Here is an 18,567-nt window from a genome sequence, read left to right as displayed (position 1 = left end):
GAATTAATAATCCGTCATTGTTACCAGATCCAGTCATTGAATTTGTGGAATCTGATCCAATCACAATTATAATTTGATCAATTCCTCTAGGAACCATCCAGTTATAAAGACCGATTGCAGCTTCTTTAGCTGGTTTATTTGAACCCTTTGAAGGTGTGTAATGGGTCAAATAGCTTCCATCTGGTTCAGAAGTAACACTTATGTTCTCTTGCTTTTCTGTTCTTCGACAAAATGCTTTAGTAATTGAATCTTCAATCAAAATTTGAGTAAGATCTTTTTTTCCATCTACAAATATGCCTTTGATAGGAGCTTCAATAATTATTTTTTCTGACAAAACTCTAGTTTTAGCCATAACCTCTTGTCTGGTTCTCCAAATCTTCTTAGGATCACATGCTAATCTAGACATTTTTAGAGTCAAGTAATTTGATTTGATCAAATCTTGAAGAAAAGCATATACAATTGCAGATGTAGCAGGAGTAGATATGTCAAATTAAAGAGATGCTAGTGCTGTATTAGGGATCTTCATGTAATTTTGTTTAATGGTAATAAATGGGGAAGTTTTTTGTTTGATATTATTGCAGTTGTCTTCTGAGGATTCTTCATTTACATCTTTAATTTTTTCAGGTAAAGTTTCTTGATCTAAGTCATGCCCCACTGATTCATAAGCTTTGTCTTCGATGTTTTTAATTTTTCACTAACCTTATCTCTTTGAGATCTGAGCCATAGTAAATCAAGTTGTGGCAACTTGATAGCTTTAGAGCAAATGCATAAAATATAAACTCCTGCAGAACAATTTTTAACCTCCTTACAAGGAGAATTTTCATCTGTACAAAGTAAAATGTTACACATTTTGTTATGTCTAACAATTTGTCTAGCTTACCTTCCCACAATTTGACAGTTTTTTCTTTTGTTTCTTTTTGATTGGAAACGTCTCTAAATTTATGCCAGGCAGTTAAAATTTTATCTGACAGCGTTTTTTGAGATATAACAACAGGGGTATTAAACAAAGCATTGGATTGAGACCATTGTTTCAATACCAAGTCTGCCAATACCACAGAGATTTCTTTTATAGGTAGGTGACATCTCCTAAAAAAACATAAAATTTAAACTGTTTTAACATTGTCGTTTGAAATACTTGAACTGTCTGATACTTGGATGTCCTTTGAATGCCCAAGACGCCTAAAATTCTATTATATCATTTATATTAGAAGCAAACTTTTCTGAATGTGTAGATCTTTCCTTAGTACATCTCTCAGTGTAGGAACTTCTGTTTCCAACCAATCTTTTCCTACTCCAAGATACTTAGTTAAATTAGTTGTAGAAGAATGTCTAGTTTGTTTCAATTTTGAACTCTCCATAACACAATATTCTATTTTATTTATTTTTTACTGTAAAACAAAAACAATTATAATGAAAAAACACAAATAAAATGCAACAAATATTGCAACTTTTTGATATTGAAATATGCACTATGAAATTCACTTCTAACGCAAAGCAAATAACAAGTACTAAGTAACTGTGTTCTATAATTCATAGATTACAACAACAAATGGACTTATTAAAAATTGGATAATTAAAAATTTAGAAGACATTAGTAAAGTTTTGTTAATATTTTGTTGTATTTTTTAACGCTTGTAAGATGCATTTTTTAACACTTTTTTACATTTTTCAAGTTAGTTTTTACACAAAAAAAAAAAAAAAAAAAAAATTAAAATTTTTTTGGGTTGAATATTGCTTAATTTACCCCAACCCATCCCAAATCACTCCCCAAATTTAATTTTGAAAAATTTTTTAGTATGACGTACCCTAATATACACACACTTATATACAATACATATATATATTCACATATATATATTCAAATACATGCATACAAATATATATGAAGAGCTCTGGGTAAAAAGTGACATTTTTTCATTTTTTTAGTTACATTTTCATTTTTTTGAAAGTATTGCATTAGTCTCATAGTTTATCTTTTAAATTCTTGCAAGATTATTCAAGATAAAAAAACATTTTTTTCCCTTAAAATAATTTTCCCTGAATATATTCATATATTTGTTTTATAATTAATATTTATAATTATTACAAGTAATATTTCATAATTTAGATTTTTATGTTTTGATTCTGTTATGATTAGATACAAAAGCGACCCTTGGCTTTGGAGTATGGACTGGTCTATTCATAAAACAGCAATTTCAAAAGACAATGTGGTTTTAATTGATAAGGAAGATGATGTACATACCTATATAAAAAATCGCTTGAATCACTTGTCAGAAAAACGGAGAAACCAGTTGCATCTACCTGGTTATCCAAAGTTTGTCCTTAATTTATTAACTATTTATAACTAATCAAACACTGTTACTTTCACTAACCACCAGTTGTATTAAATCAAACACTGTTACCTTCACTAACCACCAGTCGTATTAAATCAAACACTGTTACCTTCACTAACCACCAGTCGTATTAAATCAAACACTGTTACCTTCACTAACCACCAGTCGTATTAAATCAAACACTGTTACCTTCACTAACCACCAGTCGTATTAAATCAAACACTGTTACCTTCACTAACCACCAGTCATATTAAATTTATTATGTATACTTTTAAAGTAATATATGCTCAACCAATCTAAGTTTTTTTTAGTGTAAGCTTAATTAAAGTTAACTTAATTACTCTATATTCATTTAGTTGATTCATGCTTAATTAATTATTGTATGATTGATTATATGTTACCTAATTGAAAATGCATAGACAATAAATTTAAAAAAAGATTTTTTCTAAATTTATTGTCTATGCACTTTTTTCTGGGAATATATTTGGAAAATGTTCTTAGCAAAATTCACGAGGATATAACTTAGGAGGGTCTAACAATACTTAGGAGAATCCTACAAAATGCTCTTTTGAAATTTCATATAATTTCCTTTAAATTGTCTGTTGATACTATGAGTATAAGTATACTTACGATCTCATTTGCTATATTTATCCATATTATGAAAAACCAAATAGAATTAGCACTCAAATTAAAATTTAAGATTATTGACAATCTTAAATTATGTCAGCATAATTTAAGGTTGGCCAAGTAATTAAAATGTGAAACTTTTTTTGTTTTTGTTTTTGACAAACTAAAAATAAATAAAATACTTTTTTTTTTCCATATGTTTGTTTGATTGATAACCAAACAGTTTTGTTAATGTTAGAAGTTGCTTTGTTATTTGTAGAGTTTTATTTTCTAACTTAAATATTTTGAGAAAGAGGATAACTAAGGCACAATTTATAGTACTCTTTAGACCAAAAGTGAAACTATTTTTGTCATTGTCATTGTCATCACTATTTTTGTCATTTTGTCATTGTCATCACTATTTTTGTCATTTTGTCATTGTCATCACTATTTTTGTCATTTTGTCATTGTCATCACTATTTTTGTCATTGAATAAGTGTATCAATCAGTATGAGAAATTGTTTTAATTAATTACCAAGGTAAGGTTAGGTTTTTATTTGCTGTATCTACTGATAACATGGAAAATTAAAAGCAATTAGCAGTTATACTAAAATGTAAAATATGGATCAGTGGTTGAAAAAAAAACAACATATTTTTATAATTTTCACTTGTATAATTTGTTTCTTAAGTGTTAAACGTTTGTGTTTTTATTTAGAAAATAAGAACACAAAAATATAACAATGTTTGTGTTCTTATTTTCACACAAAAAATATTCTTTTAAGGAACAGTGTATCTATATATTTATACAAATATTTGCAATCCGTTTGTGTGTATGAATACAAATTTTAGCTAAGTTGACTGAAGACTATAAATAATCATTTTAAGTAAAAAAAATCAGGTAGAAAGAGCAATATAATCAACAGTTGTTTATGAAAGGCGTCAAGCTGTGAGCAATTTTGATAAAATAATAAAACAAATGCTTCTAAAGACTTTATTATTGCTAACAATAACAAACTGAACAACATAAGATAAAGAAAATACCTAAGAAACATAGAAATCATAGAAAAGTATTTTAAGGAGGAGTTGTGTAGTTGAATAGCAACAACAAAATTTTTGGTAGTAATGATCAGAAGCAAGTTAGTACAATTTAATTCAAGTTTGCAAACGATTGGAGGTAAATATAAACACAACGTTATCATTAGGCATAAAATAAATATTATTATAAAAAAAAGCCATTTTCAGTTTGTGTGGATATAAATGTGGATGTTCATGTAAATATTTTTATGTGAGAGTTAATTTTTCTGTTTTTTTAATTTTTTTTTTACGATTAACAATTAAATTTTAACTTATAATAGAATATAAATTAATATGTAATCAACTAAATCTTTAAGAATTAATTGTGTTTAAAGGAAGTGCCAGTTGTACATCATAGAGCCCACAATTTATTAGAAACGATGGAAAATCTCAACTTTAAACTTTATCAACCCACCGACCATTGTCCTTGAGCAGTATGGAATCAGTGTAAAAAAACTTGTGAAGTAAAAGGAAAAAGTCATCTAGTAATGAGAAAGGGAAGATAAAAAAAGTTTCTTAAAAGGAGTTATCCATACCTAATATAAACTTTTTCTTCACTTTTTTGATGAACTGTTCTTTTGCTTTCCAGTTTTTAAAAAACTTATATAAACTTTTGGATACTTAAAAAATTACAAAATATGTTCAACTTTGCATTCTAGTTGTTAGATAAATATTTTTAAATGAATTATAAGCTCCATGCTACAACAAAATTGATTCTGAAAATTTAGCAAAAATGCTTATTAAAAAATGGCAATAAATTCTTTTATTCTTTTCATGACCACTTTTTTTGCTTTACATCTTTGATGTAAATAGAGCAAAAGAAAGAAGTCATGCTGCATGTTTTATTGAGAAGAAAAATATGTCATGTTTTATGTTTTACAGGAAGAAAACTTCCTGGTAATCGCAGCGTTTGTTTTGTTGATTACTCTTATGCAAATCTGTTTTGCTCCAAATTACGTTTGCTATTTTATAAGATTCAAATGATTATGAGTTTAAAAAAGTTGTGTTTAAAACATCATCAATACTTGCGCATAACTATAATACAAGTTGCCACATTATTCGATTTTTTTTCATAATACTATTCCAAAACAAAATTATTTTAATTTATGCACATTTTTTAGAATTTCAAACTTCTAATTAAAAGGTTATAAATTTTAGTAAAGCTTTATCCACTACTTTTTTTGCTTCCATGGTTGTTTTTTCTTTAGAAATAAATGTTTAGACAGCAATTTTTTAGTTTCTCTTTTGGTTGTCTTATATTAAATCCAATTAAACTTGGATTTGAGTAAGCAGTACCTATGTATAAAGAACATTTACTACTTCTTTTATTTTGCTTGAAAAAATCTGGGTTAAAGTTGCATTACTAAATATAAAGTGAGCAGAATATATTAGTACTTTGCCAATTTATATAAATATATATTTTTAAAGTTAATTCACCTCCCCAAGGCTGAGAAGGCCACTACAGTCGAGGAAGCTGCTTTAATTTTGGTGACAACCCTCTCTTAACTCTCTAACTTGGAAACACAAACTGCTGAATAAACCGCTGCGTAGAGAAATGTGGACAAACCTTGATGAACAAGGCCGCTGCGTGGAGAAACAAGTTGATGTTGAAAACTTAAAAAAAAGATATCTGAATATTTCCAAATGTTGATGAAAGCATTTCATAAAATTTGAATATTAAAACTTTTAAATTGAAAAATGTTATACTGATGATTGTTTTAATTTTTGAGAAATTTAAAATAAAAAGAGATATTTTTGATAATTTAAAAAACTATATATATTTCTATATTAATTAAAATAGATTTTCTTTATTTTAGTTGGTATCGTAAATTATGTATGTCACCTGGAGAAGAAAGTTATCAGTCAGGACCACAAAGTGTTTCATCTCAAACTAGAGTGACACCACTTCTTCTGCGTATGACTTGGGATGGTTACCCACTGCATCATGAGAGGGAATATGGTTGGGGGTTTCTTGTACCATGTAAAAGTATTTCAAACAAAAAAAAGTAATCCAAAAAATATTTATTATCAAACTTATGCCAAAGTTGCTACTATCAAATGTTGCAAACTCTAGATACTGATGAAAATGTCTTTTTATGTTATTCTTAAGGCTATTTTTTTTTTTAATTCAATAATAAAGATTAATTATAATTGTTTACTTTTTTAAAGCAATGAAAAAGAAGAAATTTTTAATTTATGCTATATTTACTATTAATTAAAATATTGTTTTATAAAAAATTTTAAAAATAAAAGAAGTAAACCTATATATATATATATATATATATATATATATATATATATATATATATATATATATATATATATATATATATATATATATATATATATACAGCGGTGGCCAAAAATTAAAGACCACTCATTTTTTAGTTGGTTTCTTAATCTTTAAATTAAAATTAAGAAGATTCTAATTGACATATTAAATTTTTTTTTTAATATCTTGTTAATTAAAACATACAGATTAAAGTGGTATAATTTTTTTAATCTAATTCTAATTAAATAGTGTTTAACTTATTAAAAAACTGATGAGTACATATAAATCTTCTTTAAATAAATTGGACAAAATTTAACGACCACTTTCAAATCTTTAATTTGCACTTAATAAAAATAATAATCCATTATTTTTTTTAACTGTCTTAATTGCTTATCACCTTGGCTATAAAATAAAATGTCGAAACCTGAGTTTCAATATCAAATAACATTTATTTTTTGAATTGCAAAAAGGATATAAAAATATTGCAAAAATGCGTGCAACGATCGAAGAAAAAGACAGATACGCGGCTCTTGTATTAAAAGAAGAAGGCTATAGCATCAGACAAATAGCAGAAAAGCTCGGAATGTCTCACTCTTGCATTATTAACATAATTCAACGATACAAAGAGACCCGGTCAATTAATGATCGTCATAGGACTGGATGCAATAAAATTTCAAATGACCGTGATGTCATTAGTGAGATTAATGAAAGAAAACAGACAAGCATCATCTACAGACTTGTCTACGAAATTTGGGCCTGTATGAGTGCCTGTGGAGTTGGCGTTTTTCATTTATTCGATGGTAGACTCAACAAAAAAAGGTACATCAAAATTTTGGAAAACTCGCATATTCCTAGCATTGATTTATGGCAGTTGCAAGATGGGTTTATTTTCCAGCAAGATAATGCGCCGTGTCATAAAGTGGATGTTGTTAGCGATTGGTTCAATTCTAATAAAATTCAAGTGCTTCCATGGCCTGCCAATAGTCCTGACTTGAATCCAATAGAGAATTTATGGTCGTGGCTTGATCACAAGCTTGGTAAAGAACAACTTTACAATTTGGAAGATTTAAAATCTTCTATCTCATTATCATCATTTAAAAAATGTGCCTGATGAAGTAATCAAAACTTTAATTAATTCAATGCCAGAACGAGTACAAGAGTGCTTGAAAACAAATGGAGGAACAACTCGTTTCTAAATTATTTTTTTATTGCTTTTTGAAATATTTTTATAATAAATATAAAATACAATAAAAATTCTTTCTAAAAATGTTTTTCTTTTTTTGATACCTTTTTCCAAAATAAAATTATACTAAGGCTAAAAATAAATTTTGAAAAAAATAAGAGTGGTCTTTAATTTTTGGCCACCGCTGTATATATATATATATATATATATATATATATATATATATATATATATATATATATATATATATATATGTATATGTGTATATATATATGTATATATACATATATACATATATATATACGCAAAAATGCAAATTTAATTGTTTTTAAAAACATTCTGACTGTTTTTAAAACATTCTGAATGTTTTTAATAATATAAACAATGTTTTTATTTTTATTTTTTTTTAATAAAATGTTTTTATTTTTATTTTTTTTACTGTAAATCATGCGTGGAGTGTTGCTACATCGGCTAAATTATAGACTGACTTGTAAGGGAGTGCTGCTACATCGACTGACAAATAACCTGACTCGCAACGGAGTGCTGCTGCATCAACTATCTTATAGCTTGACTCGCAAGGGAGTGCAAAAAAAAAAAATCCCGCTCTTGCATTTTAATTTTTTTCTGTGTCAAAAAAATATGTAAAAACTTTCTGAGACTTTTTCAAACCCCACCCTGGCTAAACTATATATAGATTTACTAGATTTAGTAGGGGTTGATAGCTGGGGCTAGAAAAAAATTTATAATACTTTATATGTTATAATTTTATGCTTATATTTACTATTTATTAAATACTGGCATATATTTATATATTTTCAAACTCTAATTTACTTCCAACAAGATTACAAGCAACCACTAATAAGTTATGAGCTACTTAAAAATAGAGAATAAGTAAAAATACTAGGAAATGGTTAACTGAAGACTTGAAAAGTTGTAGGTTGTATATAAAAAAAACAACATAAAGATGGCTAATAGTTATAAGGTTTTTTTGACGTACAAAGAAAAAAAATGATTAATAAAAGTTTTTATGTCATGAAGGGACAGATACAGTAAAAGGATGTAACTTGTTGAATAAGAAGCCAAGTAAGAATGAGTTTTGGTTTATTGTAATAGAGATAAAAGCTCATTTGAGCATTGACCATGATTGTATTTGTAAAAAAAAGAAAGAAATGCATGATTGTATTTGTAGAAAAAAGAAAGAGAATGGCTCAAGCTTGTCAGATAAAGCAGATCTAATTTATTATTATTTTTTTATGCCAATTCACCTCCCCAAGGCTGAAATCACCATTATGGACAAGGAGGCTACTTAATTGTGATTATAACCCTCTCTCAGCTATATAACTCTGAAACACGAATGTTGTCAACCAAAGCAGTAAATAAATTTTTGCAGTAAATAAATAAGTTTTGTTGTCTAACAAAAATTGCAGATTTTAAGTCCAGAACTTAAATTTATAAGCCACAGCAAGCCTTAGGCTGTTACAGAAGAGAGATCAGATTAAAAATCAGCTGCTTGTGATAAGTAATCAAAAAGTAAAGATTTTTTGTCAAGACAAGAGTATAGAACTTTTAAAAATTAAATATTATATAATTAATAAGATTAAATGTTAGACTTACTTTAGTTAATGACCTTATTGAAGACAAACCAAAAGTCTCAAGATTTAGGTACAAGAAGGTACAAGACTTAGTAAACTGAGAATAACAGAGCTTAAATCAGGCGGGACCTTTTTACATTGGCTTCTTGGAATAATAAAGACATTTGTTCTTAAAAGAGATTTTCTTGTAAAAAAGATGAATTAAATGATTAATAAAGCAACTGCTCAAGATGGTGAAAAATATGGAGTAGAATAAGGTTTGACTTAAAATTGAAGAGTAGGAATAAAAGACTCTAAACTTTTAGTCTGGAAGGAATAAAAGCTTCTGAGATGCACTTTATGCATACATATTATGGATATAAATGTATATGTTTGCTATTTATTTAGATCCTGGTATACAATATCCTTTCATATTTATATAAACTTTAGTATTTATATGGTGTAGTGTTTGCCGAAAGAGAAGATGATTATGATGATCATGTTGATCATAATGATGTTTATATATGCATATATATATACAAAATATAACATAAATTTTGAATTAAAAAAATACACTTTAATATGTATAAATATTTATGCAGCCCCGGTCACAAACCCAGCCCCAGGTCACAAACCCAGTTATATTTTATCAAACCCTTCCCCGGTCAAATATCAACCCTGGTCATTTGCAAATATATATATATATATATATATATATATATATATATATATATATATATATATATATATATATATATATATATATATATATTATATAAAAACGTCATTAATGCATAGATCTATTATGCTTAAATATTTGGTTGTGATTTTTAGCACTTCAAGTACCAATGAAGCTAAAAGTAACTTTCCAATGAAGTAAAGGTTTACTTTGATTTACTTGAGTAATTTTCTTTTCTTTTTTCTTTCAAAGGTTTAGATCATATTAGACTAATAACAAGTGATTTTCTTAGACAAATAGATTCTTTTTTCTATATACTTGAGTAATTTTCTTTTCTTTTTTCTTTCAAAGGTTTAGATCATATTAGACTAATAACAAGTAATTTTCTTAGACAAATAGATTCTTTTTTCTATTTACTTGAGTAATTTTCTTTTCTTTTTTCTTTCAAAGGTTTAGATCATATTAGACTAATAACAAGTGATTTTCTTAGACAAATAGATTCTTTTTTCTATATTTATGTTACATACTTTTTATTTCTGTTTATATTTTCAAGTTTAGTTTTTTTTCTTCACATTTTCGTAGATCATTTTTGGAAATTATTCGAAAGCGTAAGTTGCTTTTAGGGAATACAGAAGGTAATGTTTTAGATGAAGAAGCTGGAATTGACATTGGTATCCCTGGAGTTCTTTTTCATAGACTCCCACACAAAGTAAGTAGACTAATTCTTTTTTTATCTTTGGCTATATAAATATATATATATATATCAGGGGGTATTCTAGACTGTTTTTGATAGCGACAGCCGTATTTGGGCGCCGCCCAAATTAAAAATTGAGGAATAAAAAACGCTAATGTTTGGCAATATTCTCGCTAAATTTGTCCAGGACAAGGGGGTACTGCCGCCCAAATTTTTTTCCTAGAATATCCCGTGTATATATATATATACATGTACATATATATATCCTATATCAGTTTAAGTATGTACTAAAGCTCTCACACCTCCTTGTTTTACTATGAAATCTGTTTGCCTATCTAAGCATACTTTAGTTTTTGTAGTTTGTCGTAGTTTGTTTATATATATATATATATATATATATATATATATATATATATATATATATATATATATATATATATATATATATACATATATATACACACACACACGCAGCCCTCGGAATTCGGAAAAAGGAGGTCTGCCTGCCTTCATATGCATATATGTTAAGGTGGTGCAAAAAAAAAATTTTTTTAACTTTTTTGATGGTACCATTTTATGACATGATTGTATAATTTTTAATCATCAGCACAGGAATACATGATGCATTTCAATAATAATAAAAATAATGAACCCACGGTCCATAATTTATTGTTAAAAAAAATGTTTATTGATTTTTGATTCCATTGTTTTTTGATGATTTGGCTCCATTGATCAACAAAGATTTCTGTGGCAGAGGAAACTTTGACCTGTGTTCAGAGACTACCTGCAGTTTAATAATGTTCGCAACTAGAGCAAAAGTCTAGTCACTATTTGGAACACATCAGGCTGTCAAATATTAAGTGAAAATCCAAAATAGATTATTTTAGAGTAAGTATTATGCTAGTAATTATCAAAAAGGACAAAAGTCCAGTTAGAAAGCTTATAATTTAGTGGTAAGAATGGGCAGGACTGATTTCCGTATGGTTTTAACGATTAGGGTTTCCCTTGTATAACTTCACATCTGAACCCCAAAAAAACCCAGTCACTTTATGGAACACATACAGTTGTAAAAGTGTGAGTGAAAAAGAAACTATAATTTTATTGGAGCTAAAATTAGTTAAACAATGATCAAAAAAGTTGGACAGGTGCCCAGTATTGACGCATTGAGTGAAGACTTAAATACCATAAATCAGGTTTGAACAGGAATTGCGTGCGATCAAGCACCAATTCTGATCACACAAATGATTTTATTTTTTGACAACTTGACTACGATTGTTTCGATGTTTAGATGATTTTTAAATATTTTAGAGATGTGCTGAAAAAAGAAACACTAGCTCAACTTAAACTAGGAAGAAAGTTCAAAAAAAAAAGAAAAGAAAAAGAAAACAATTTCTTATGAAAAAGAAAATATATTAGCACTAAAATAAAACTCAAAAAACTCAAACTCAAAGCAAAAATTTCTTTTTGTTTTGATTTTTATTTCGTTTAAAATAAATCACTTTTAAACTTATCTTTTGAAACGTTTTATTAAAGTTACGCAAAACGCTTTCACAAATTACTTCTAAGGATTGTTTAATGAATGAACAAATTTTATTTAATTTATTAAAAAGTGTTATATATATATATATATATATATATATATATATATATATATATTTAAATTTTTATTTATTTTATGAATTTTATTTGGGCATTTATTTTTTCAAAAAGTTTCAAAAAAAAAAATTGTTTAAAAAAATACTGTAGTTTATTTAAAATAGTAATTTTTATTCATTACATGCACTGATTAGTTAGTCAAGTTAAAAAAAAAGTTTTAAACAATTGGTCAGCTTGTAAAGAAAAGAAATTATAAGTGAGGTCAGTTACAGTGTGTGATTGCATGCCATTCCTGTCTAAGCTTGATAAATGCCTTGGAGCTGTTGCTGCAACTATAAAAATTCCATTTTGGCCATCCACCTAGCCCTGTGTATAGCTCCGGGAGCCATCACATGAGCCCCATGAGGAGGAACATTACCAAGAAACTACATTGTTAATTCCAACAATTTCTTGTAGTCATCTCAATATTGTTAAGAAGATTCAAAAATTGTTTTCAAATAAAATAGTGCATCTTGTTTGATTATGCTGTGAGAAGTCAAAATGTCAGAACACGTTTAATCATTTAGCGCTGTTTCATAATTTTCTTTGTCAATTAATGACCACTTGTCAGGAAAGTGTTTAAATAATCCTATTTCAGGGCCACTGGATTGTCTGAGAGAATCCTAAAAATGTCACATCAAAAAACGTCAAGATAGCTTCATACATTTGATGACAGTATGTCAAGTGTTGTAGTTCTTTATCAAACTTTTTTTCAACTAAAGTACACGCTCTAGCTTTGGTACCAATGTTGCCAGTCATTGTATCAAAACTCATTGCTTTAATTTGGTCTTGAATATCCAAATCTAGTAAAGTTGTTATAAAAGCTTCACTTACCACTTCACCAGTTTCTTGGTTTCATATATTCTTAATTTAAGATATCAGTGCCAGATGTAGACTTGTCAAATAGATGCATTAAATAAATGTGACAATACAATTTTCACCTTATTTTTTTGCTTTTCTTCCTGACAATATCTGAACTCTTCTAATTCTTTTCTTTTCTGGACACGTTCTTCTGTTTTTTCCAATGCCATGTCAACAGCCGGTCTTCTTTAACTGTAATAAAACTCATGGCATCAGCATGTGCTATCAAAAATTTGATTAATTTCTTCACACAAAAAATTTTCATTTGTTGTTTGTGTTGCCGAAGCTCATTTCATGTTTTCCTTTATTTTAACCCATTTGTAAAAATATTTTCAAGTTTTTAAAAAACGTTATTTGAATTCTTGTCATCTTCCACAAATAAAATACTTCTCGAATGATACACCTTGTACTGCTTGAATATTTTTTTTTTCTATTTAGTAATAATGAAAAAATACTTAGAAAACTTGACAACATGTTGGAAGTTCATCCTGGAAATATTTAGAAAAATCTCACAAGAAAAATGTCATTAGTTGTCTCAATTTTCATCGAAAATAAAGCAAAAGAAGTGGTTTGTGTATCAAGTGGTTTGTGTATCAAGTGGTTTGTGTATCAAGCGAAGAATTATACTGAGAATCCATCACTGGCAAGATTTTCGCTGATTTACACCTTTTACAATAAGGAGAGAATTTTTTTAACGATGTGTCTAATCGGTTTCATATTAAAAAGTTGGGTATTTCGTGCATAACAGGGGAACTTACCATCAGAAAACAATTGTCAAGTTCCAAGAAAATGTGAATAATCTTCTTCCCCTGTTATTAGGCAATCATCCAATTTATTTAAAACAGATGGATAAAATAAAAAACAGAAGTTTTTAAACAGATCTACTTTAGCTGATCTGAGAGAAGCCGTAATGCAAGTGTCGTGTCATAAAATAACAGAAAAATTGTTCCTGATTGCTGCAAATAACAGAGGCTGTTCTAAAAGCTCAAGGATCCTATACAATTTAATAAATCATATTTTTTACTGTAACATCTTTTTCTTTCTATTTTCATCTATGTTATTTTTTTCTGTTCTTTCTATGTTCATCTATGTTATTTTAAAAAAAAAATAATAAAAAAAGTAATTCTAGTAATAAATGCATTCACTATTACGGTACATAAACTGTATTATTGTGTTTTTGTGTGTGTTTGTGTGTGTTTTTGTGTGTGTGTGTGTGTGTTTTTGTGTGTGTTTGTGTGTGTGTGTGTGTTAGTTTGTGTGTGAATAAATATTTATAAAATAGCAATAAATCTCATAACACACCCTAAATGTGTTTTATATAATAAATTAACAATAGATTAAAAAAATTTTTAATAAAAAATTTTTGAATCTTTTTCCAAGACTCTAACATTTTTTATCATAAAAAGTATATTCATAATATCATGATATAAGATTTTAAATATTAAATATCGGAGAAAATGAAAAATTCCTAAAATTCTTTTTATTGTTGGTCCCAGAGGTCAGAAAAATTTTGCAAAATTTAATTTTCAAAATTTTTCGAGTTTTAAGTAAAAGAGGAGGAAGGGGGGGTTGCAGGTTTTTTAGTTTGTTTTTTGCATATAATGCATAATGATAGTGTTAATTGGCCTCACTATTTTAAATTCAGATTGTATAGTTTTAGACATTTTATGAGGAGATTTTCCTACCATTTGTTTTGATTAAAAAAAAAAATAATTAAAATAGTTTAATATGATAGGAAACATTTGTAGTTATCAAAGTTCAAAAGAATTAAAAACAGAAGATGTTAAACTAGAAAAGTGATTTTGCTAGAAAGTGTTCAAAAATGTTGATGAACCATAAAGTTTTCCAGAATAGGGTAAAAACCAAATCTAAGCAAAAATGAAATTACCGTTAGAAAAGTCTAAGACAAATACATTTATAGCTTTTTAGGAAAAAATCTGGTGTTTGACTTCTTTTTATTTCAAAAGCCTTTTTTGAAAAATTTTTCCAGCTGTTTTTGATGCCTCTGCTTCTGCAGAGTTTCAATCAAAGAACTTATACAAGCCTGGGAACCTTTTTTGTTATAACTTATACCTACTTAAGCTTGGGAACTTTTTATCTATGTTATGGCACAACAAGTACACAGCAAAATTGCATTTCTTATTGAAAAATATTATGTTAAAATAATAGATATATTTCTTGTTTTAAGAAATGTTTTAAACTACGCACAATGAATTTACAGTTTTGCTGTGTATATGTAAAGTTATATCTAAATGTTTAATATTATAAATATATATAATAAATATTTAATTAATATTTAATATCAGTATAGTTATTTAAATATTTGCTGAATCATAATTTTAATTAAATAATATCTGGAACTAAAACCAACAGAAAGATTGATTTTGAATAAAATTAAGACTAAATTAATAATAAATTAATTAATAAAATTAAGACTAAAACATCCTGGTGGATTTCAGTTCAGCTTTTGAATCTTGGTGGAGTTCTAATTCAAGATTCATTCAACCAATTACATTGAACTAAAGTAAAGTTAAAATATAACAAAAGGTTTACATTTCAACACACACACACACAATATTTGCAAAATATTTTTTGTAAAAAAACTTAAGGGTCTCATTTATTCATGAGCTTCATTTTTTAATTTAAATACCTGTGGTATTTAAGTGAAAAAGTTATTGATATTTACTTTAAGTGATTACAAAACTTTTTAGGCTTTATATTTAGTTGTAGTTTTTTATTTATTTATCTTTATTTTATTTTTATTTTTTTTAAATCTACGTTTACAATACATTAATGCATTTAGAATGGTAATGATTATAATGTTGGGAACCCTTTAGCTAAAGATTTTCTTAATAAAATAGAAGATGGTACATTAGCAACAAGTAGTGATTATAATGCAAAAGAACCCATTGAACTTAACATGTTATTGTCATTTTGGAGGAATGGGCGAAAAAGAATAATGTATGTGCTCGGTTTTTGCTATAGACAAAGTAATTTAAAAGAAAAATGAACTTTAACAAATTTTTAAAATAATAATATTATATTAAAGTTAGAATCTTTAAGAATTATTTGTTCTATATAAAAAAATTTTTTATGTACTGAGTAAATTAAACTGTTTCTGTAATGTTGAAAAAAAAAGAAATAGGAGAAAGAGAGGGAATTCAATTAGTGAGAAATTTCCAATTGGTGAGAAACTATATCCTATAATCCTATAATTTCTTCACTATTGCATTCCTTTCTTTACTATTAAAACTATTTTCTATTTATAAATTATATTTACTATTTATTTATTTTTTATTTAACTCCTCAAATTCCTATTACTCTTCTACTGAATTTTTATGAAAGTTATTTAATAATAATAGTTTAAATTATTTTTTAATTATTTTTTTCTTTTTTTCTGCAAACATTTTTAAAGATGTTTTAAGGTTTTTCAGGTTTGAAGGGATCCTAAACCTCCGAGACATGCTGTGTTCATATTAAAGAGAATGATAAAAAAAAAATGTTTGGGCTTTTACTTTTAGGAATAAAACACGTTAGTTTTATCCTAAAAGTTTTTCTTGGTTTGCATTTATTCTTTTGTTTTAATCAAAAAATTCAGCCTGAACATTTTTTTTATCATTCTCTTTAATATGAACACAACATGTCTTGGAGGTTTGGGATCCCTTTAAGAATGAAAATACTTAAATTAAAAAATTGTCTTTACAATGTAAATGCTTTTTTTACATATTTTTGTTTACATCATTTTTTGTTTACATAGGTCACAGAAAACTGTATGGTTTGATGATGGACGGTAAATGTTTTTAATTTTTTGATGATGGACAGTGAATGTTTTAAATTTTTTGAACATTTTTTAGAATTAAACTGATTAAAAAAATAAATTATTTATTAAAAATGTTCTCTTTTAAAATGATTACTCAGTAGTTATTTATTATCTTAATTTTCTTGTCATTAGAGGAGTAATCCTTCCTCAAGTAGTTACTGCTGGAACAGTAACAAGAAGATCTGTTGAAGCAACATGGTTGACTGCAAGTAACCCAATGGTATGACAAGAAAAGTCAGCCTTTTGAGTTTTGTGTTAAGGAATCAAGATTTAGAGAGCTTGTTACAAACTCTTATTTAAAAACAAGTAGCCTTCTTAAACCATCAACCTAACCTACTCAGGCCCAATCAACTTTTTAAAGGCTGCCTAAATTTGAATATTTGAAAGTTCAAATCTTAAATCATTTTGTTTGTTTGAATATTATGTTAAAGTTATAATGATTCTGAGAATTTTTTATAAAAAATGTTTTGTACAAATTTTTTTTCCCAATATTGTGTGTTTGTGTTGAAATATAAATGTTTTATGTTTTAATTTTATTTTAGTTCAATAGAATTGGTTCTGAATTGAAATCTTTAATTAGAACTCCACCAGGATATGTTTTAGTTGGAGCAGATGTTGACAGTCAGGAACTTTGGATTGCTAGCATATTAGGCGATGCCATGTTTTCAAATATGCATGGTTTGTATTTGTTTATATATATATATATATATATATATATATATATATATATATATATATATATATATATATATATATATATATATATATATATATATATATATATATATAATATATATATATATATATATATATATATATATATATATATATATATATAGGGCTCAAAATAACAAACTTTTTTGTTCCAGAAAATTTGTCCGATAAATACTCCAATTTAGCAGACATGTCCAATAAAACCTAAAGAAATGGGATCGAACACCATTTCTGACCATGCTTAAATCATTTTGTTTTTTTCAACTTGACCACAGCAGTTTGTTTTGACAACTTAACAACTTAAGGCATTTCAAAATTGCGCTGAAAATTTAAAAGATAACTTATCTAAAAAAAGAAAATCTTGAAGAAAAAGAAAAAATCTAAGCTCAAATAACTAAAATTTAAAATGGAAAATGTATTTATATTATGTTTTTTAAAAAATACTATACTATGCAAAATGTTTTGTAAATTATTATAAATTATTATAGATATATAAATAATTATGTTTACTTAATACTTTATTAAATTTGAGTTACTTATCATTTGCTTTGGCGCTAAAGTTTTTTGCTATTAAAAGTGTTAATAAAAGTAATCATATAAAAAGTTTGAAAAGATTTATCAAAAAATGCATATATAAATAATTATTTATATAAATGAGATTATGTATAGTATTCTTTGATAATTTAAATAAAATAGGTTTGTTGTCACAATCATTAGAAATAATTTTATACTTTATTTAATTGTGTAATAAAAAGAACTGGTTTCTATAAGCATTAAAAAAATTTACATGTAAGTTTTTATATAAAATAAATTTAAAAGGGGTTTCAAAAACTAAAATAGTTGAAGTTTATAAAAACCATCAGACAAAAAATAAAACAAATACTGAAATATAAATTTAAATTAATAATTAATTGCAACGCTTTAATGATATTAAAACAAACCGGTAAGTGTCTTTTAAAAAATGAATTGAAAAAAATGAGCTCATAAAAAATTGACATATTCTATTAACATCATTGTGTGTTCAAATTTTTTTGTATAAAAAATAAAAAGCTCAAAAAAAGTTTATATACTGAATTTATTAATAATTTTGAAACAACTAAAATGATCATAAAATAAATACAATCA

At 26.5% G+C, this 18,567-nt stretch overlaps 1 protein-coding gene across 1 annotated transcript in view; it reads left to right on the top strand.

Annotated features, from left to right (window-relative positions):
• Positions 1-18,567, top strand: part of LOC100211228 (DNA polymerase subunit gamma-1) — an 80,017-nt gene that overhangs the window by 17,703 nt on the left and 43,747 nt on the right. The window contains exons 5-12 of the mRNA XM_065816693.1: positions 2,138-2,314; positions 5,831-6,019; positions 9,874-9,915; positions 10,301-10,427; positions 15,712-15,869; positions 16,666-16,698; positions 16,861-16,948; positions 17,271-17,406. Coding sequence (XP_065672765.1) covers positions 2,138-2,314; positions 5,831-6,019; positions 9,874-9,915; positions 10,301-10,427; positions 15,712-15,869; positions 16,666-16,698; positions 16,861-16,948; positions 17,271-17,406 — 950 coding nt within the window. The remainder of the gene's footprint in view (positions 1-2,137; positions 2,315-5,830; positions 6,020-9,873; positions 9,916-10,300; positions 10,428-15,711; positions 15,870-16,665; positions 16,699-16,860; positions 16,949-17,270; positions 17,407-18,567) is intronic.

This window comes from Hydra vulgaris, chromosome 13 (assembly GCF_038396675.1).
Source record: "Hydra vulgaris chromosome 13, alternate assembly HydraT2T_AEP".
Taxonomy (NCBI): Eukaryota; Metazoa; Cnidaria; class Hydrozoa; order Anthoathecata; family Hydridae; genus Hydra; species Hydra vulgaris.
This window is presented reverse-complemented; position numbering and strand designations above follow the sequence as displayed.